This window comes from Betta splendens, chromosome 9, assembly GCF_900634795.4.
Source record: "Betta splendens chromosome 9, fBetSpl5.4, whole genome shotgun sequence".
NCBI classification, from domain to species: domain Eukaryota; kingdom Metazoa; phylum Chordata; class Actinopteri; order Anabantiformes; family Osphronemidae; genus Betta; species Betta splendens.
Window position 1 is genome coordinate 16,329,497 of NC_040889.2, and position 19,464 is coordinate 16,348,960.

At 44.4% G+C, this 19,464-nt stretch overlaps 1 protein-coding gene and 1 long non-coding RNA gene across 5 annotated transcripts in view; one reads left to right on the plus strand and one right to left on the minus strand.

The window, feature by feature from the left end:
- ncor2 (nuclear receptor corepressor 2) overlaps positions 1-15,388 on the minus strand; it is a 61,826-nt gene extending 46,438 nt beyond the window's left edge. For 2 of the 4 annotated variants that reach the window (XM_055511325.1, XM_029160886.3), the window contains exons 1-3: positions 15,130-15,386; positions 3,060-3,258; positions 2,274-2,386 (exon numbers count right to left, since the gene is read on the minus strand). In XM_055511325.1, coding sequence (XP_055367300.1) covers positions 2,274-2,386; positions 3,060-3,167 — 221 coding nt within the window. In that variant the 5' untranslated portion in view covers positions 3,168-3,258; positions 15,130-15,386. Of the gene's footprint in view, positions 1-2,273; positions 2,387-3,059; positions 3,259-15,129 lie in introns of all 4 variants that reach the window. The other 2 variants (XM_055511326.1, XM_029160881.3) reach the window with 2 other exon arrangements.
- LOC114861539 (uncharacterized) lies at positions 14,393-17,218 on the plus strand. The gene is made up of 3 exons (XR_003786817.3): positions 14,393-14,504; positions 16,028-16,106; positions 16,495-17,218. It is a non-coding gene; the product is annotated as an uncharacterized LOC114861539 (long non-coding RNA).
- The last annotated feature ends 2,246 nt before the right edge of the window (positions 17,219-19,464 follow it).

Genomic DNA, 19,464 nt, shown 5'->3' on the forward strand with positions numbered 1-19,464 from the left:
TTTTAGGGCCGAGGTTAGAATTGAGTTTTGGTTCAGATTGGAGAAAAGGTTAGACGTGTGCCTTTATTTGTGGTGGTTACGGTAAGGGGCTAAGAGAGAGAGAGACCCCTGCAGCTCCATCTTTTTCTTACTGACTGGGACCCCATTATGACAGGAACAGAGATCATGTGTGCTGATAGCAGCCAGTTGTTGTGAAAGCACTACAGCATTTGTGTAACTGCCAATCTCTTCCTTGCACCCCGGAGAAGCAGCTCTGCAGCTGTGCACGCCGCAGCGACAGCATACAGAGAGATGGAGAGAGACGCCAAGCTAGCTGCACCACAGCTGGGATAAATGAAACTGAGAAAGTGCATAGAAGGCAAGAGGGGAAGTGGTGGATTCAAACAACTACCACTTGCAATATGCGCCCCAGCCGTCAAACTTTTATATTACCGCACAGGAATAGAATTCACAATTACATTTCAACGGCACAAAGCAGAGGTAAGGAATATTTACAACCACCGGGTTATACCAGAACTAGATACTGGTATAACTGTAATTAAAGAAACGGAACAAAACCTTTTGGATTACGGGACCAGTTCTTAGCCCTAAAAAAATATAGCTATTACAGGTGCTCTTGCCTTTGTATTGGTGCTACACTATAAAAAGTTTTCTCTCCCCTCTTAAATAGCTTGGCTATAGAGAGATGCGACAGAGGAGGTGGATTGACTAGATCCTGACGAGGATTAAACTAACAACTAGCACACTGGCTTTCCAATAATTATACAGTTGTGGTTTCCTGACATATAATTTGGGTAAATCCGCAGCATTGACTAAACAGCCCAATTTCATCTTGCCTTTAATTGAACACAATTAAGGAGCAGATAAAGGACACATAGAGCCATCATACAAGGTAAGCGATAATGTCATTTTGAAGTAAGGCCACAGTTTCTAAGGCCAAATTAGCTGTTTTGATTCTCAGCCAGAGTGTGAACAGCCCTGAGCGTGCTGAATAGAGATGTGGAGTGCAGATTTAGCGAGACATATGAAAACACAAGTACACATCTGAGTAGAAAATTGATGGAAGGGATTTCCAAGGCCACAATTTGACTATTCAGACAAATAGTGAAAATGCGAATAACAATAAAGAATGAGGGCTTTGGACTATTCTAAAGCCTCTGAAAGAATGAAGGTGTGATACGTTCAACTAAACGGCTCCCCACCCACAGACTCCTACAAGTTTGTACAAATGCTGAATTCTGGTCTCTTTTTTGATACAATTACTTTTCATCAACACAAAAAGCCTTCACTGGTCTGCTGTCTATGAACCTTTCAAGCAGGTATAATGTACACAGGTAGACTAAAAGGTTGTCAGTAGATCAGGGTCTAGTGAGTAACAATGTCCCAACACTGTGAGCTAGGGTGTGCTAACGCCCAACACGCTGCTCTGTGCATTACATTAACCACCATAATCCTGCATGAGTGACACTTCAAATTGGCTGCACAGCACTCAACGGCCACACGTGGCTACAGTTGACTCTACCCTCTGCTGTCTGCTGCTGTAGCTCCAGTGGATTCCAAACACACCAGTTATTTGATGTGCCTTAAATAAAAAGCCACGGCTTCACCATGTAGGTAAACAACGCCCAGCAAGCTGATTCCTAATGAGTTCACTGTTTGAAAATTGAATAGTGCAAGAAAAAATCCCATAACAATCTACTGTGGGGAAAGAAAAGCTTGTGACTCTTGTCTCTTAAGTGTTTATGTAAAATGCATGTGCCAAATGACAAAGAACTCATCAAGAGTCCTCCTTCAAATGCATGGTTACATAAGCAAAGATATTTGGTAGGTCCAAGAAACTGGGTTAGAATAAGGCTGATCAGACAAAGTGTTACCCGACTTATAGATGTGCTACTGAAGATAGCGAAACTCTGAAAGCTCCATTTCCACTCCAGCCCATTTAGCACAAAGATGCAGGTTTGCGCATGCCAATTACATAAGGACTGCACTGTGGGAGGGCTTACACCTACAGGCATTAGCGGAACGGTACTGCAGAGGGACACGCGAGGGACAATATCACTTCCATTTAATTCTTATTGGTCTTACACTGATTGTATGGGCCTGGAACATTTTGTATATAGAAATCCACAACATGCAAGAGTAGCGAGTATTATAGAAGGTAAACCATAGAGTTTTTTTTTTTTTTTAAATATTACACTCAAACTGCAAAATCAACTCATCGTGTCATATAGAGCACTGTAAATATGGGCTTCATGTGAGAATGTTGGACCTACCTCTCATTCCCAGGCTGAAACTCTGAAAGCAAAGAAGGCCGACGGCGATGAGGCTGGGCCAGGTGAGAACTGTAATCCCTAGCATGTGGGTGATAGTCAACCAGTCCCACATCCTGGAAGACAGAAAGCAAATCATTCTTCATTTCTCTCCTTTAATGTAATACACCCCCCCCTCATTTCCTGCCTTGGGTCTACTGTCAAATCCAGTACTTTTCTCTCCAGCTTCTGCATTTTGGTCCCTTTCCGCGCAATTTCACACACCTACAGCTATTGTAAACTTGTGTGCCTTGTTTGACACTGTCCATGTGTTAATGTTAATAACAGTAAGTAAAAGGATTAACTACAGGTGCACGTGAGGATCGTAGTTAGTTTCCTGCACCACATAACTTGAAAACATGCTTTGCACTGGAGGCCAGGGAGGGAGCGTCTACAATTGCCAGGGACCTTTTTTTTGAAGCATGAGCTATTGTGTCCCTGATTTGTGGAAGAATATAATCTTGATAATTAGGACATGTGGGTGGAAATAATAGGGGAGGCCTTAGTGTGACGCTACAATGACAACATGAACTTTCAACTCCAACATTTAATGAGGAACAGCTCTGTGTGCAAAACATTTTAACCTGGGAATGTTTCTGTAAAATACCAAAGAGGGCCCCACGGGTCAGCCACTCTTCAGTGGTTAAGAATAATGACCTGTTTACTTAATATCTCCCAAGCAGCCGATCCCAGAGCTACCACTTTAACTAAAATGTCAAGCCACTACAAGCAGTTGGGCTAAATGCTCACCGCGTGTGCCCGCTGCAGCTGCAGCGGCAGAGTGGCGGGATTCGGAAGATGCCGTGTGTCCAGTGCAGTCCTCCGGCCCGGCGGCACCGACTGGGGATGAGAGGACATGCTGGCACAGCCGCTTCCTCTACAGGCAGGAGGTTGGTTTGGCAGCAGCGCAGGTGCTGTGCATTATCGGCTACTCCTTTTAGCCAGAAATCTGTGGAGGAGGAAAAAAGAGGCAGAGGTTTTTCAGCTGAACAGGTTCAGTGGAAACCCTTTGAATACCTCCATACCTGAAAAGAACAATGCATTAAATGTTGCACGGTATGCGTCGCTGTTGCTTGGAAACAAGTTGATGTTTTCTGGCTAGTACTTCCACGGTAGTTAGAGATCAAAGTACGCGTCTGTCTGCTCCGGATATCAGAATGTCATCACCTCCGTGCCACAGCCCCCCCCCCCCCCCATCGCTTCTGGTAGAAGAGTGAGACTCCCTGCACCTGCTAGACTGAAACCCTCCTTCACAGCTTACTGAATGACCCACTGTACTAAGACTGAGCTCTCACACACAGACACCAGCTCCGCCAAGCAGCGAGCTGCTACAAAGATACTCTGAAGGCAACATCAAAACTCATCCACAAGGAGTGTGTCATATAAAACCAAGTCCTAATTAAAAGCAGGCTCATTCTGCAGTGAATTAAAGAAAGAGGGTTACAATATATGGTCATAACACAACCCACAATGAAAACAACACATACTGTCTCTAATTGATGGGTTAGTTATACGTGGATCTGAGAAATGCGCCAAAACTAGCAATCTTCACACCCTCCAAAAAGCCTATGATAGTAGTAGGTGGACTAGTAGCTGTGAGGTGCCTCTGTGACTCCTGCCAACATCAAAATTAGGACTTCTGCCACTTCTGTGAGCCTCTGACTAATGACGCCTCTACCATTGTTCACGTTTCACACAACAAAAGGCACAGGGACAAAATCTGGCCTGTCAAAATGGCCCTTGTCGAAATCTTAACAAGGGAAAAAGCACTCTGGAAGAAATGCAATTATTGGAAATGTCTAAAAATGCAGACACAATTGAGCCACGCTAACAAAACCATTTTATTTCTAAATGACAATACATTTGTTGTGTAGGTCTGCTTTAGTCGTTACTTCTATGAATAAACTGTATAGTAGAATCAAGTTAACATAAAAGCTGGTGCGGTCACAAGGACAAACATCATACCTATCTATAATGATTGTGTCCTTCTTTGTTAAGAGCTGGCCACATAATAAACAACCTTTTAGGTAAAAACCATGTCATAGCCACAGCCGCTGGCACTCTAAAAACTGTGAGATATTACTGTAGCTTAGTACCTCAAATAGGTCAAGCGCATGCATTGTGGGTCTTAGTGGATTATGATTGTTATTTGAAAGTCTCCAAAACGGTATTTTGTGGCTCTACGAATCTGATCCCACATATCACAACAAGGTACTGCCATCGTTGGCACAGAATTATTTATAGCAGACTACCAGTTTGCCAGTCTCCATTGTGAGACTCTCGCTTTGATTTGGTTTGGGGATTTTTTTTGCAGCAGCACAAAGACGGGCACTATCTGCTCTTCCTTCCTGCTCGACTATCACAAACACAAAGTGTCACTTGATTTCAGTTACGTAAAGGGCTCTGCTGCAAGGGGCTGAACATGGCTCCGGCTTTAAGAGACAGAGGAGCTCTGTAAACGCACGCTCAGAAAAGTCACACGCCGACTAGAGACTTAGCCTTTGAGTCAAGTAGTCTAAACAGTGGCTTCACATATTTTCAAGAAATTGGGGAACACTCATCTTTTTGCCAGACCGACCCTGGATATGCACACTACAGAAAGGAAAGTGGTGACGGTCTTTAGCAGACCTCACACATACCAAGACAGGAAAAATAACTATGTAAATATGCCCAGCGACAGACAAAAAAGGAATACAAAGTGTGGGGGGGGGGGTAAGCCGCCCTCCTCCTTGATGACTGTCCAGGCCACAGAGATTCCCCCGAGAAGGTGCAAAACAAGTCTGAAGGCAGTCACAAGATCTGCGGAGGACAAAACCCCTGAATCAAGATGAGAGGGCTGACACAATGAGGGAGCTTTGACATAAACTCTGAGGCAAAGGGGTCTTCCAGACGAGAGGCTAAACACATGCACTGGCACTGCTACAGACACCCACAGGCAAGGCTTACAGATGGCTTACAGCCAACACGGCGAATGAACCCAGTCACCTCGCTCTCTCACTCTAGCGTGCTCCCCCCACCGCCTCGCCCCCCCCCCCACCCCTCCTTTCGTCTTCTGCACAGAGTAGCCTGGGCCTCAGCCTTCAGCAGCGCAAGCCAATATTTCATCCTCTTAGACCCCCTCCCCCCATTGCACACCCTCCCTCTCCATTTTAGGAATAGCTGTGGAAATACTAGCACAGAGCACACAGACGGATTCCAGAGAGTAGGAGTCTGACTTCAAACAACAGTTTAATTCTAGTGACATAAACAGTAAATCAAATCTCTGTCTGGTCTGACTTAGCAGCTATAAATGAATACAACGCATTGTAGCTCATTTTCAAGCATTGAACGCATGCTCGAACCTTGATACAGTTAACAATGTAATTAACCCACAACAGCTATTAAAGTGTTAATTGGGTGTCAATTACCACATGTTAGGAAAGGGAAATATTAGGGAATTGGGCTGTCAGCTATTATTTTGAAACTCATTTTTTAAAGTCAACATTTGACCAAAAGAAATGATGTCTCTATTTAAAAAGGCATGAAGCTGTTAGTAAAAAGGAAGATGAGTGCAGTGTTATTGTCAAAAGGTTTGGTCTGGGAACAACATCAGAAATCTATAAAGTACCGCCCCAGCAAGCTGGGCGAAGGGGAAGGGGGCTGCTAGGCCTCTCAGCCTAGGAATGTGGCACCCTGTCAGGTCTCATAAGGATTTATCTCCCCGGAGCCTCATTACTGAAGGCCCTTGCACAAGGAGGCTTTTACTCACGTACCCTTTCAATTGCTCACCGTGAGCATCAATACCGAAATGCTCCAAAACAGCATATGCAACGTTTTGCTAGTCACCTTATTTTCAAACCCCAGATTAGATCGTGTGCGGTCCACTCCATGTTTTACGACAGACGCAAAGGTCACTTGTTGTTAATACACTTTATATCAAAAATATGTGCTGTCCTATTTTGAAGTTGAACAGGTGGTCTTTTCCATTAACATATACTCAGCCTTTTTTGGCTTTAAACGCATCTGTTACTGATTGCTTTACTCTATGCATCTAAATTTAAGATGCAAAATAATCTTTGCAATTAATCCTAAAAGCTTTAGAGTTGGGGCCTCAGTAGATTCTCTTAACACTGAAGTGCAATAATTAGGTCTAACTATGAGGCAAGCGTAGCAAATACATTAGTCTATCTATTAAGTTCCCTATAATGTGCTCACTAACTAGGGTATGAGGAAGAAGTCAAGGGAAAAAATAGGAAGGTCATTTAAACTTAAAATTAAGCGTTGATTAACAACAGCAAAAAAAACAGTTAAGCATCTGCCAAAAGCTTATGATTTTTACACTGACAGAAGTATTCAAGACTCAAAAAATTCAAAAGATTTAAAAAAACATTGTAAAGCCTGATAGACACAACGGGGAAGAAAGCACCAAATCAACACTGTGCGAACCCCATGAGTGTATCATTAACTTCTGTGTGGTGTTTAGGAAAAATAAGAGGATCATGAGTTCAAAAGACTGAAAACGACAAATCACAAATGTGCTGTACAATCAGCTGTTGCTCTCTTCACCAGAGCCACACACCAGTCTCTCTGTACACGATATGGCTCAAACTTTGATCTAAACACAGACACATAAGATTAAGTTCCAATATTTGTGAAATGTACAGACTTAGCTTATTGTAAAGGCCGACGACACAGTTCACCACGTTTCACTTAACTCAACACGGCTAGTCTGAAGGAACGGTGTGGTTTATTTATTTAGTGTAAGCTACAACCGTTCATTCACTGCGTTGCAGCCGAGTTATCTGCTCCGACATGCACCGCTGACTCAGCCTTTTGTCTCTCTTGCTCAATCACCGAGTCAACAAGTGCGCACAAAATATATCGTCACTGCATAATGCATCATCGCCTATCGCAGAATTTCCTCATTCTGAAGAACAGTCAGCGAAGAAAAATTTAAAAGGAACAAAACGGTGTCTTGTTTCGATTTCAAACGAACCGATTTAAAGACGTTGGGCTTCCTCTTTTTCCCCCAGCCACTACAGGGCAAACAGTTATGCAAGAGAATGAGTATAAACAGGGAAGTAGAATCCAACAGTTACAGTTAGCAGCTGATGCAAATGTTGCCTGTGCCAATTCAATATGCAGCCCACCTCATGGCGTGCAGCTACAGCAGAGCTCATTCACCGTTCTGCACCAGCACCAGCACGGAAAACCCAAACAAATGTTACAGCATGCAGCCAACAATTTACGCTGACGCGGTAAGAAAAGTGTCAACACCCACACTCAACTGTGACACCACTGTAATTCGTCTGAAAGAAGTACAATCATCTCCCTTAACCACAGCATGTCACTGCTTTCATTCTGTGTAACTGAGCGACGCACTTCCTAATGTGCTAACAGCAGTACGATTAGCATAAGGTACACCTGCAGCCGCAAGCAAAGGGTGAAGAACAATAACCATGGCTGCGAAACTGAAAATGGAAGTAGTATGAACCCTATTAAAAAGGGTGGAACTAAAGATGAACTTAAACCTGAATAAACATGACTTACCACCACTACAAACGGTAGCTGTCATCAAGAATGTGTTCATAATTATTTCAAATCGATCCAATACTACTTCAATAGTATTGGGTTGTTCACACTTTTGCAGTGAAAAGAGCTCAGCATTGCATTCCCCACAGAGCAGCCCCTTAAATGTGCATATTATGAATGAACAAAATCACAATACATGGAGACCAACTCCTGGGATATTTCTGCAAGAATTACATCAAAACACAAGACAGAAAAAAAACTCTATTCACACTACATTTGTGCTGCACTGTGCTCTGTAGATCTTATTGTTTTGGGACACAAGTGTAATTGACTCAGCAACATGCATTTTATTAGCTTGCGAAAAGAGCAGTAAATGTGTTTAATACAAACAGCAGGCAGACCTGAAGCCAAAGGCAGGTGATTTATAACCAAGTCAGTACATTATTACTCTATGTCCATAACAATCAAAAAATCAGAAAAACTTAACTTGTACCTGTTGAACTAACCAACTCTCACATTAAGTTCAGAGTCTTCCACATTGTAGCTGTGGTTGGCCCACACCGTGATGCCTGCACAGTACACAGAACCACTCTGTATTAGGTATTTCCTTTCCTTCCTTTTATTGTAGTAAGTGCTCCTACTGTGCACAACAGAGTATGACTATTCGTTTTGGCAGCTGCGCTGTTGAGGCTACTGAAACACAATACAAAATGTAGGTCATCACGTTTCCCTGAAGCTTTGTTTAATTCAGATCATGCAACAATAATGATATTATCACTAATGTTACACTCCGACCAAACGACCACAACCAAATAGGAAATGTTTCAGACTAAAATCCCAGCAAATATATTTGTATTCGTGTTAGATTCAAAATAAATATCTCAGTCAGACAGGGCCTGATGACGCAGAGAAGTAGGAGGACAAAGACAAATAACGCCAGTAATTTGCTCCAGATGTGGTCATCCAGCTGTATCTATGCTGGACAGTGGGGCAGCGATTGGATTTCCGGCCTGTTCCTCTGCTGCTCCGCAGCCTCAATGACACTAAAATTACATAAGGCCCTCCCCTCCCCCTCCCTGTTGGCTAGTGTAGACTGGGGGACTTCACACACTGCCTCAGCCAACTATGACTCCCTGTAACCATGGAGGCGCAGGCACTCCACCAAAACACAGTGGAGCATCTGAAAGCTACTCCTGTTGTTTAGACGGGCGCATATTTGTAATTACGTTAACCAATTAACTGTAACTCAACAACAATAAGTGATTCACATTCACATAGTGCACCAATAACTACATTTTAACATGCTTGAGGTGTATAATATGGTTTACACCTAATAAACGTCTAATAAAACTAATTAAAAAAACAAATATTAACAGTAAGAATTGATTTCTTTGAGTAACACGTAGTAAAAATGAAGTCTGTAGGGACAATACAGATGTTGCGATTTGATATAGTGATGTTTTTTTTCATTCTAGGTACATATCGAAAATTCCGCAAATGTTAGAGATAGTGTTTCTGAGAAGGGTCTGGAGATAGTTACATGAAGCAAACCTTGTGTTTCTCAAGGGTGATTATTATTGCAGCACTGTAAAGCGAGACATGACTGTCAGTTACCAGCAATCTGACGTAACAAGACGCCTAAGAAGTATACGGCAACTGTGTAGGAGTAGAAGATGAAAAACGGATTATTTGCTGGCAGATAATGAACTAAATGAAGAGGAGTATGAAAACAAAAGAGCTGGTGGAATTAAACAGAAACCAGGGAAACTAAAAGACAGACAGACGCTGGGTCTTTGGATTTTCCTGCATCGTACTGTGTATCTCTCAGACATCTGGAGCTGAGCCGTGTAATGGGACAGCAACGTTATCCTCAGATCGGTCTGACAAACTGGACTCATGCACGACTCGGGTCAGTGTTGACTGCTCGTTTTTACATCTTGCAGAAACCACTAAGCTGCAACAGGACAGTAAAGATTATTCCTGCGCTAAAGTTAGGCTGACACCACATTACTTATATTTGTTGTAGTAGTACTAGTAGAAGTTTTAGTAATACTTCCACTCCAAACAGAAGTGTTATGTTGCAAAAACAATGTAGAATTAAACACAACATTTAGAGGCAACACATTAGCTGTGTATTTAAAAGAATTACTAATATTTACTGTTGCTCTGTGATAAACTGAATATTACTTCAAAAGGAAAACATAGTAATGCTATAACAAATACAATTTGGGCAATGAGGTGAAGAATTCCCTGCTCGTTCCATTCAGTTTAACAATGCACACAGGTGGATTTGAAATTAACTGAACAGACCACTAATCGCTACTTAAAACGTGTCTCTTGCAATGGTTATCCCTCAGCACACGCTCTTGAATGTTGCTGCACTAAGCACACCTCAACGCAGCAGGACACGACGTTACAGTATGAACCTGATGTATGAAGGCTCCGCTTACGAGTCTATCTTCTCAGCTGGATCCGTTTTCACAGCCCGCCTGACATTCTCCTCTCCATCCTGGGGAGCAGGAAATAAAACTAAGGAGCACACTTGTCTGCTGGGCTGACCTACTTCCTCCTCACTGCTGCTTAATTATTCAGCAGCTTTGAAATGTTCTTGTGTATGGCAGCATGCAATCCAAGTGTCTGTGTGCCCCTTTTGACAGCAGCTTTACAGCGCTTCCATTAATGCACATGATGATTCAAAAGTGTGTGTGTGTAGCGCACCGCACTAATGGTCATAGCATGTCTGTACTTGTCGGGGTGATTTAGACATCCCGCCTAGGGTCCATGTGCAATTTTAAATTATGGACATTGGGAGAATTAGCTGGAGGAGAAACCCAAACATCACTAAACGCAGGCCAGACATCACACCAGCGATTTGATGTTTTAATGTATTCATAAGACTAATTTGTTACAAACTGCGTTGTCATAAATCCAGAGCACGTCAAGACAAGAGTTCAAGCCTCCCACACCAGCAAGCCGTAACCTGTAATTACACTCCAGTCAGGACTTCATCCCGTTCACTGTAACACGCCACCAGTCTAATTTCTACTGCAAGACCAACAACTCTGAGGCTCGTGCCCTTGGCTGCCCTCACGCACGGGCTCTCCAGAATGTGAAACGCGAACTATGCTGAAACACATCCTCGTGGAAAACTCGGGCTAATCGGGGAGATAAATATAACGCTACGCACAGCGGTAGCCGGGACACACAAACAAGAGTAATGCGTTGCGTAACGGAGTCAAGTGAATCGCTTGCCACGCAGCCATTTCTAATCTCCGCTAATCCGCTGTTCGCCTCTCTTTTAGTAGGTTTACATATGGGTGACGGCTTCGGAGCCCGTACAAAGCCTAATGAATAATACACGACTTTGCTTAAATTAAATGGATTGCTGCGGTTTTTTGGGTCATTGTGCGTCACCTAAAACTCTTCAGAAGTTTGGTGAAGCACCAGCGCTGGCAGCACAGCCCAAATCATGATGCTGCCACAATCATCACTTACGATTGGGATGATGTTTTCATGACTGATGTGGTGCCCTTTTCTATGACTCACTTTGATTATGATCATAGAGCCTCTGAAAGCTCATTTCAGCAAAGCGTGGTTCACATTGAAAAATTGGAAAAAGGGCTGATGACAGAAAGGCCCTTTCCTCAGCTTAAAATGTCACAACCTTGGAGAAAATAGTAAAACTACTCAACTTTAGTTGCAATGCACCCACTGAAACTAAAGTGGCGCCGTCTCCGGCTCGAAGGCACGGCGAGTCATTTGAGGCACGGCGGACCAGCTGTGTGTGATCATAATATTCTATCACTGGGTCATGCATAGCGTTCTCCACACACGAAACCTACCAGGTGTATCCAACTAGAGAGCAAGAAATGCTAGACAGCTGCTGTTACTCATTCAGCGAACGCAGGACTGGGTGGGGGGAGGGAATATGTCTGCGAGGCACTTTCACGGTGTCTGCCTCATATTCCCTCTTAGGTTTCTGCATGTTAACTCAAGCATTCGTGAAATGCACCACAACATACCAACATTGTTCAAGTTCCTCATGATCACAGTTTCACTGCTGTAACTTCCTGTAAATACAAAATGTAGAACTGAGATAGTGATAAGACCTGTATGTTAAAATGACAAGGCTAAATGACGTGTTGATGTGTGTGTTCATGGGGAATGAATCTTTTTGAACAATTTATGTGGTACTTTCCACAAAGGCCGTATTATGGGGGCTGATATGGGTAGAATAAGGACAAATGCTGCTGGCTCGGCTCTGCTTTTATCATCTGTCATTCAGCCGTTTTGGTAGTGTTTAATCGTCACATATACAAAATCAATTTTAGCTTCAAATTAAACAAGTTAAAAAAGGGACAAAAAAGGTTATGTGGGTTTTTTGTTACTACCCGGGTATTTTCCTTAGTGGGATTTACACAGTTCACCATATGCATTGGTGTTCATTTACATGATCTGCACAGTAATGCAAACACTCCATGTTTTTCATGTATCCATCTTGAGATATTGTAGTAAATTATATACACATTTTAGCATGAAATTAGTAATGATGAGCTTTATTAATTCCTAAAATAACCACGCGTGATAACTGAAGAACTATTAAAAAGTGACAGCCAATAAGATTTGTGCCTTTGGGAGACAAATATTTAAAGTTTTAATGGAAATATTTTGTGATTTATGATTATGCCACACACTCCTCCCACAAGAACTGTGAAAATCCATCTTTCACAGACAATAAAACGAGCTGGAACTCTCCTCTTTTGTGTTTCATAACTGTGTTATGTTTCATAATACAGGCAGAGATTGAACTAGCGGTGAAACTGCCTCCCCGAGGCACCACATTGAGCACGGGATTATCTTTGCCCCCATTACCCTTTTGGATAAAGGGGAGCTAGCTCCTCGCTCCCATTTAACTCTTTACAGTATCAACTTCTAAGTTGGTGCTGTACTATAAAGGCATGGATTATTTGCGTACTCAGTTCCAGGCCCAGGGACTGATTTTAAAAGACACCTAAAACCTTGGCACTAAAATAATGACTGAATCATATCTAAACACAACACAAATTCAAACACTACAAAAAGTGGGAGACACATTTTTGTTCAGAATCCAATCCATGGAGAGTCCTCCTAATTCTGTCTTCATGTTAAGTCTGGAGCAACATAGCAGTAAACACTGATGTGTTTTTGATGTGTGGCTTATTTCATTAAACCAACTTCCGTTCCAACATTCACATAAGCATCTATCAAAGTGATGTTGTTACCAAGACACGAGCGAGCCCCAAGGATGCTTCTGCCGTGCCTGGGTAGCCTTCTCAAGCAGCAATGAAAATTTCATTTTTGCAGAGCCAACCCTGTGATTTTATGGAAGCCCCATTGTAAGTGAACATTAGCATGTAAATTCAAGTACATTGAATAGTTGTATTTACATAACATAAAGGACACTTAAGGGACACTATGGAGCCCATGGGTTTTCGAGAATGGCTTGGTCAATGGTTTCTGTGGTCACTTACAGAATAAAACTCAAAGATAGCTCTAGCTCATCATGAATCACAAAATGAGCTGAATCTAAATCAGGGATTACCACCTCAGCTAAACGGCTGTAATCTTACCTAATCAAAAAAATTCTACAAATTCACAAAACACTTAACTAGACATGGTGACAGCCACAAACAAAAATTTGCCTAAGGATGTGTTTAAAATGGGCTTTAGTTTTATGGGAACACACAATGAGAAATCTGTGCCAACATGATCAACATGAGAAAAATATGATCTAACCAATATTAAGTCACTTTACTGTTTATAACAAAACTACTTCCACAAAATACTGAATATATAAAAGGCCACAATTCAAGTATTCACAACTTTTCTACTGTATGTGAACAAACCATCCAGCATGTGGCTGTAGTATGAGAGGCTGCTCATGCTTATTTAATAAATACTACTTTGGCACTGTTCGTCTGCAGTCCACTGCCCAGTGTCTTTGGAGTAAATCCCTCAAATCTAAACAGGTGAGACGCTGCTGAGCCAAGTTCTAGGTTTTCAGTTTTCACATCCACTGAAAGTGGGCAGTAGTTGCACAACACACGTGTGTTCTTACTGAGGAGGCGTATTTGGTCGGCTCACACTTTAAATCTCGTCATCTTCACAACCAGAGGCAAATATGGTGGCGCATAAAAGATTTTCACAGTCTGTTGCCAGACTACGATTTCCATATTAAGGAAGTGGTTGTATAAGTTGGACAGCTGACAACAACAGATCCACTTCTTTGCCACAACAGCACATGTTTACGTTACCGATCATCTAAGATGGGGTAATGTTCTTTTCTAGGCATTACACAAGAGGGTTTTACTTGTCCCATTAAGACGTGAAGACGTCCCTGCTCTCCGAAGGTTTTATCCTCAGCCTCTAACAAAAACACTTGCTAACTCGGTCGTTAATACTCGACACCATCGGTGCAAATGTTTGAAATAAACTGACGATGACACTAGATCAAACCAAAAGCAGATTGTCAGCAACTTGTCTGGCCAAAACAAGCGACTGTTTGAATGTATACGTTTCACGCGAAAACGTCCCCGTTCACTTGTATTAGTTAGTTCACGATCGTGAGCGTTAAACGCATAGTATTGAATATAATCTTCAATTAAGTCTCATCAGCAATCTAACAGCGAAGCGGTCCGTTACAGGGTAAAGATAGATAAGCCGTGGATAGAGTGCACTAAGTCAACTTCGCGTAAAACCAATGTTTACAAACGCAAACCGGCCGCTTTTGTGTATAGTCAAGTTAGCACGCTAACTTACTTAGCCGCATACCATAATATGGGAGGACGTAGTAGAAGGCTAGGACAGACGATTACCAGCTGATGCGGGTGGTGTGATGGTGGGTGATAATACGTGTACACAAAGCACACCAGTGTACGATCGATCCAGTCGAGTATAACTGGCGTTAGTAACCTAATCCGTAGTTCTGACAGCTAGCTGGGGAGCTAGCACAGTTAGCCATTAGCTAGCTTAGCCTAGCCATGTAGCACGTGCTCCTGATTTATAAAATAACTAACTAGCTGGCAATAAGCAGACGACCGGGAGTGTTGTGTTCAGCCGAGCAATCGGCCGCTTACGCGTTTTGCTCGTGTTGCATTCCTCAAAGGTTCGAGGACCCGTGTAACTGTAACGTAACGTATAGCTTCCAAAAGGTCAATACTGCTATGTAGCCGTGTTTCACTTCCAAAGAATAGCCGGACCCCGTCGTCCAACAACAGAATAGACAGACCCCCTCAAAGCAACAGCCAGCCAGCAATGGAGGCTAACTAACCTTAACGACAGGGCAAGCGAGACCATCCGGCGGTGGCAACGTCCCACTCCTTGTCAGTCGGTCCAATATCTGTTAAACGGCTTCGGGCTTCGATTGAGCGTCTCGTCCCAGAATTACTCCACATGAAAGAGTCGTTTTCGTTTTCATTTGTTCCGCTGTGGGTTTTCAGCTCTGTGGCGTCTGTTCCTACACAACACCGTGGTCTGATACTACTCCCTGAGCCGCTGCTGCTGAGACCACAGCGGAGGCTGCACCGCCTCTCTCTCTCTCTCTCTCTCTCTCTCTCTCTCTCTCTCTCTCTCTCTCTCTCTCTCTCAATAGGTCCGTATGCGCGCTCGCCCCTCCTCTTTACTCAAAGACGCCACATTATCCATGCCCACAGTGATCAAGTGATTTGGAGTAAAAGCCAGTAGCCTTTGCAAATCACTGCAAATCACTGCAAACATATCTATCTATCTATCTATCTATCTATCTATCTATCTATCTATCTATCTATCTATCTATCTATCTATCTATCTATCTATCTATCTATCTATCTATCTATCTATCTATCTATCCATCCATCCATCCATCCATCCATCCATCCATCCATCCATCCATCCATCCATCCATCCATCCATCCATCCATCCATGACAAAACCATATTCTCCCTATCTGCCTCCCTGATCCCTACGCTGCATGAATCCAACAGGGGTCAGTTGAAGCGCCGGCACTCCAGGAAGCCCACATCTGTGCTGCTTGAAGCCCACGGAGAAGTACAAGCTGTGAATACAGTGACTTAACAGTGAAGGATAGTATTTGGGAGATCACAGCGTCCCACGCTGTGCAGAGAGTTGATGACTCTGTCGAAGCCAGTGCCCTCTAAATGGTCTGAAACCTCTCTGTCTGCTTCACGCAGCTGCGGGACCACCACCCATACTGCAGCAAGTTCCTATATGCTCGTCGGTCAGCTGGGATCAACTGCTGCTACAAACCAGGTCCATTTTTTCCCCAAAACTATAACTTGTATAGTTTCAGTTATGGATTATGTCATTGCACTGGCATATAATTATGTGGCACACTTCAGGCAAGCTGAATCTTTACCTAAATCTTAGTGACAGCCTTCCCTATGATGTCAGATTGGATTGTTTTCTTTGCCTTTGTTTTTCTTTCTGCTCTGTGGCTTGGGAGACCCCCTCTAACCATCAGTGAAACCAGCCTCATCACAGAGCAGGGGGAAAACCTCAGTTGGGATGATAGAATACTCCATCCCCGCTCTCTCTCTCTCTCTCTCTCTCTCTCTGCCACGGTTTGTCAGCGCACTGATAAAGCACAAATGTTTCTCACTTGTCAGGTTTAATGTTAACAGCTGTGTTTCATCTGCAGCCAGACCCCCCGCAGAGCTTCAGACGAGGCCCAAACGGACACGTGCACTTCCACCAAAAACCCAAGACCGGTTCGTGTTTTATTTATGAACGGGGGACGCTTTTGATGACGGCCAACACGACCAGCAAACGCGCCTCTTCTACGAGTTGTTAAAAAGAACCGGGGAGCACTGTTTGAATTCGTCCAGAGCCCACATGAAAGACGCCGCTGAGATCGACTGCATCAGTTAAGCAGGCATCAGAGCTTTCAAAGGAAGTCGGCTGATAGATGCGCTGCAGACGCTCATTACGGCGCTGAAACAAAAGATGAGCGGCAGAAAATCCTTCAGAGCGGAGACGAGGCTGGAGGGAGAATCCTCATCAAAACGGTGCCCGACGAGCTGCCATCCGGAGCCTAGCAGACTAATGGCGCTCCCCTTTGTGAGCGATCAGCTTTGATTAGAAATTCAAATAGTCGTTTGCTGGTGCCATCTTCCAAAACTGAAGCTGATTAAAAACACATTATTACCCTCTGCTATTATTAGTTTTCTGGTGTCTTGAGGGTAAAGTGCCTCAGATTCTGTTGGATTTAAAACAATTAGATTCGAGAACAGTTAAAGGTGAAACATACAATTCTCTGCATATTCTACTGAAAAAAGGAAACCTTTGTAATGGGAATAAATTCTCCCTGTGACTTGTAGGTGACGTGATGGATGCTCTGTGGCATGTGTTGCTATTTATAACGCTGGTATAATTACACGTCAGGTTTTTTTCCTTTGGCTCTGATGTACATTTTTAGCAGAGGCATAATTCATTCTGCCATCTCTGGAATTTATTATTGTCAGTACTGAGCTCAAGTCAAACAGCCTGGGAAAATTATTTTGCTCTGTATCTATCAGAGAAGAGAGAGAGAGAGAGAGAGAGAGAGAGAGAGAGTCTGTTTTTTATCTACCTAACCATCACTGCTGTCGGGAGATCAGTCGCGCGCCGGTCTGAAACAGACCCACAGCCACGGGACTTCACCTAAACTGCCTCCGCCTCGCCACAACAAAGAGAGCACCCGAGAGCAGCAACGTTCCCGGCGAGGAGCCTAACGACTGCCGGCATTGTTGGGATTCCAGCTTCACTTCCGGAGTCGGTCTGCACCTGGCCAACCGCCAGCGAACGCTCCGCTCTCGTTCTCTGTCTGTTCCCTTACTTTGATCAACGTCACGTGGAGACTCGAGCCTAACGTAGACGCCAAATATGAGCCTTCGCCCCCCACGTGATGTGGCCGTCACATCACACGTCCGTGCATTTACATGTATGAATTTAGCTCAGATTTGTGCAATCCTTCGGAATCGGCTTGACATGTTTTTCATTTCACCGTCAGATGGTTTGATAACAGCAGTATTAGCAGCGTGGATTCCTTAATAATTCGAGGAAAGATTCGTGCAAAATAATCACTTCTGATAATACACTCCTCTGTGTTTCAATAAGAAATATGAGAATATGATTAATGTGCTAATCGGTGCTCAGATTTCTTCCCGCCGCCACGAGCTGCCGTGGGCGTGACAGACATGTTCACACTTGTCTGACGTCCAAGCGAACCCCTGTAATGAACCTGGCACGGCTCAGTCGACCATCTGTTGGGTTGCATGGCTTCGTGTGGAGTAAACTAGAGTGGACCTTGTATGGACGGCTTCCAGCGCGGCTGTCATTACATCAGCGTCCGCCATGAAACCAACAGTCTCTTTAATATGGGGGAAGCCGCGCGCGAGCCGATTAGGCGTCGCCGCCTGAGCGCGTGTCAACAATAACACGCGGCACTGGCGCTGATAGCGCCGTGGCTTTTTACGGACGAAACCAGCTCGCGCTCATGTGGACTTGACCAGCGACGAACCGATGCTGCTGACGTGAATATGAACGTGAGGTCGAAACACCGCCCACCAATAATAGACGCCAGGTGCGACGGCGGAATTGACATTCTGAATTTGTCACGGAGATAACGTTTCAATTCAGTATTTTTCCAGCAAAGGCACGGAAGGAATTCTGGAACTTTTTTTTTCTTCCTCGAGGACAGAGCCGGCTCTGGCTGCTCTCGTCTCGCTAAGTGGCCGGGCCTTAGGCCCCGAGGTGAATAAGTGCTGTGCGGCCAAGTCAAATACAGCCCTGCGAGCAGCGGCTGCGTCCGCGTCCTGCGGCGCCTCGGAGCGCGCCGCCTTCCAGGCAGAGAACCGTTCCTCCCGCGATAACGGGCCGCGGAGTCAACAGCTGCTCACCTCTTCACTTCCGAGCGAGCGAACCAGACTTAGTGAGAGAGCAGCCTTCCAAGGAAGACGTGTGGGAGGCGAAATAGGGGGAGATGCGGCAGGGGGAGGGGGGGGGGTGCGGGAGGAAGGCCAGGGTTGCCATAGTGCTATATAAGGGAGGAAGAAGAAGACTAGTGGCATTTTCAGTGGGAGGATGGAAAGGGGAGGGATTTCAAAAGAGTGCAGAACCCCCATAAATAAACCTAATGAAATGGCAGTTGAGCCTTGTGAGAGGTGGAATGGTTGGTTGGGTCTTACCCACTGTCTGATTTATCCTCAGCGTCCCTGTGAGCACAGCAGGGAGATCCATTACCTCACCTCATCAATAACATCTCATGGACAGGGGGAAAAGGCCCGCTCTCCACACCCACACCCACCCCAGGGACCAGCTCAGAGGGCTCGCTCAGCGGGGGAGGGGAGCGGGTGTAACGTGTTCACGCGCACGCACGCACGCACGCACACAGCGGGGGGGGTGGGTCATTTTAGGGGAGCTGCGCAGGGGGGAGATCTATAGGTACAGCACGGAACGCACTCAGCACATTGCGGTAACTGCGGGCCCATGCATATTCATGCCGCAGCCTGTGGAAATTGATGCATTAGTCATTTTCCACGTGAACACCGAGTCTTTCTTCTTATTCCGTGGGTGGATAGAAGGCGACGTCCTCCGACTCGCAAGCGCTTGATAAGGTTCACCTGATTCA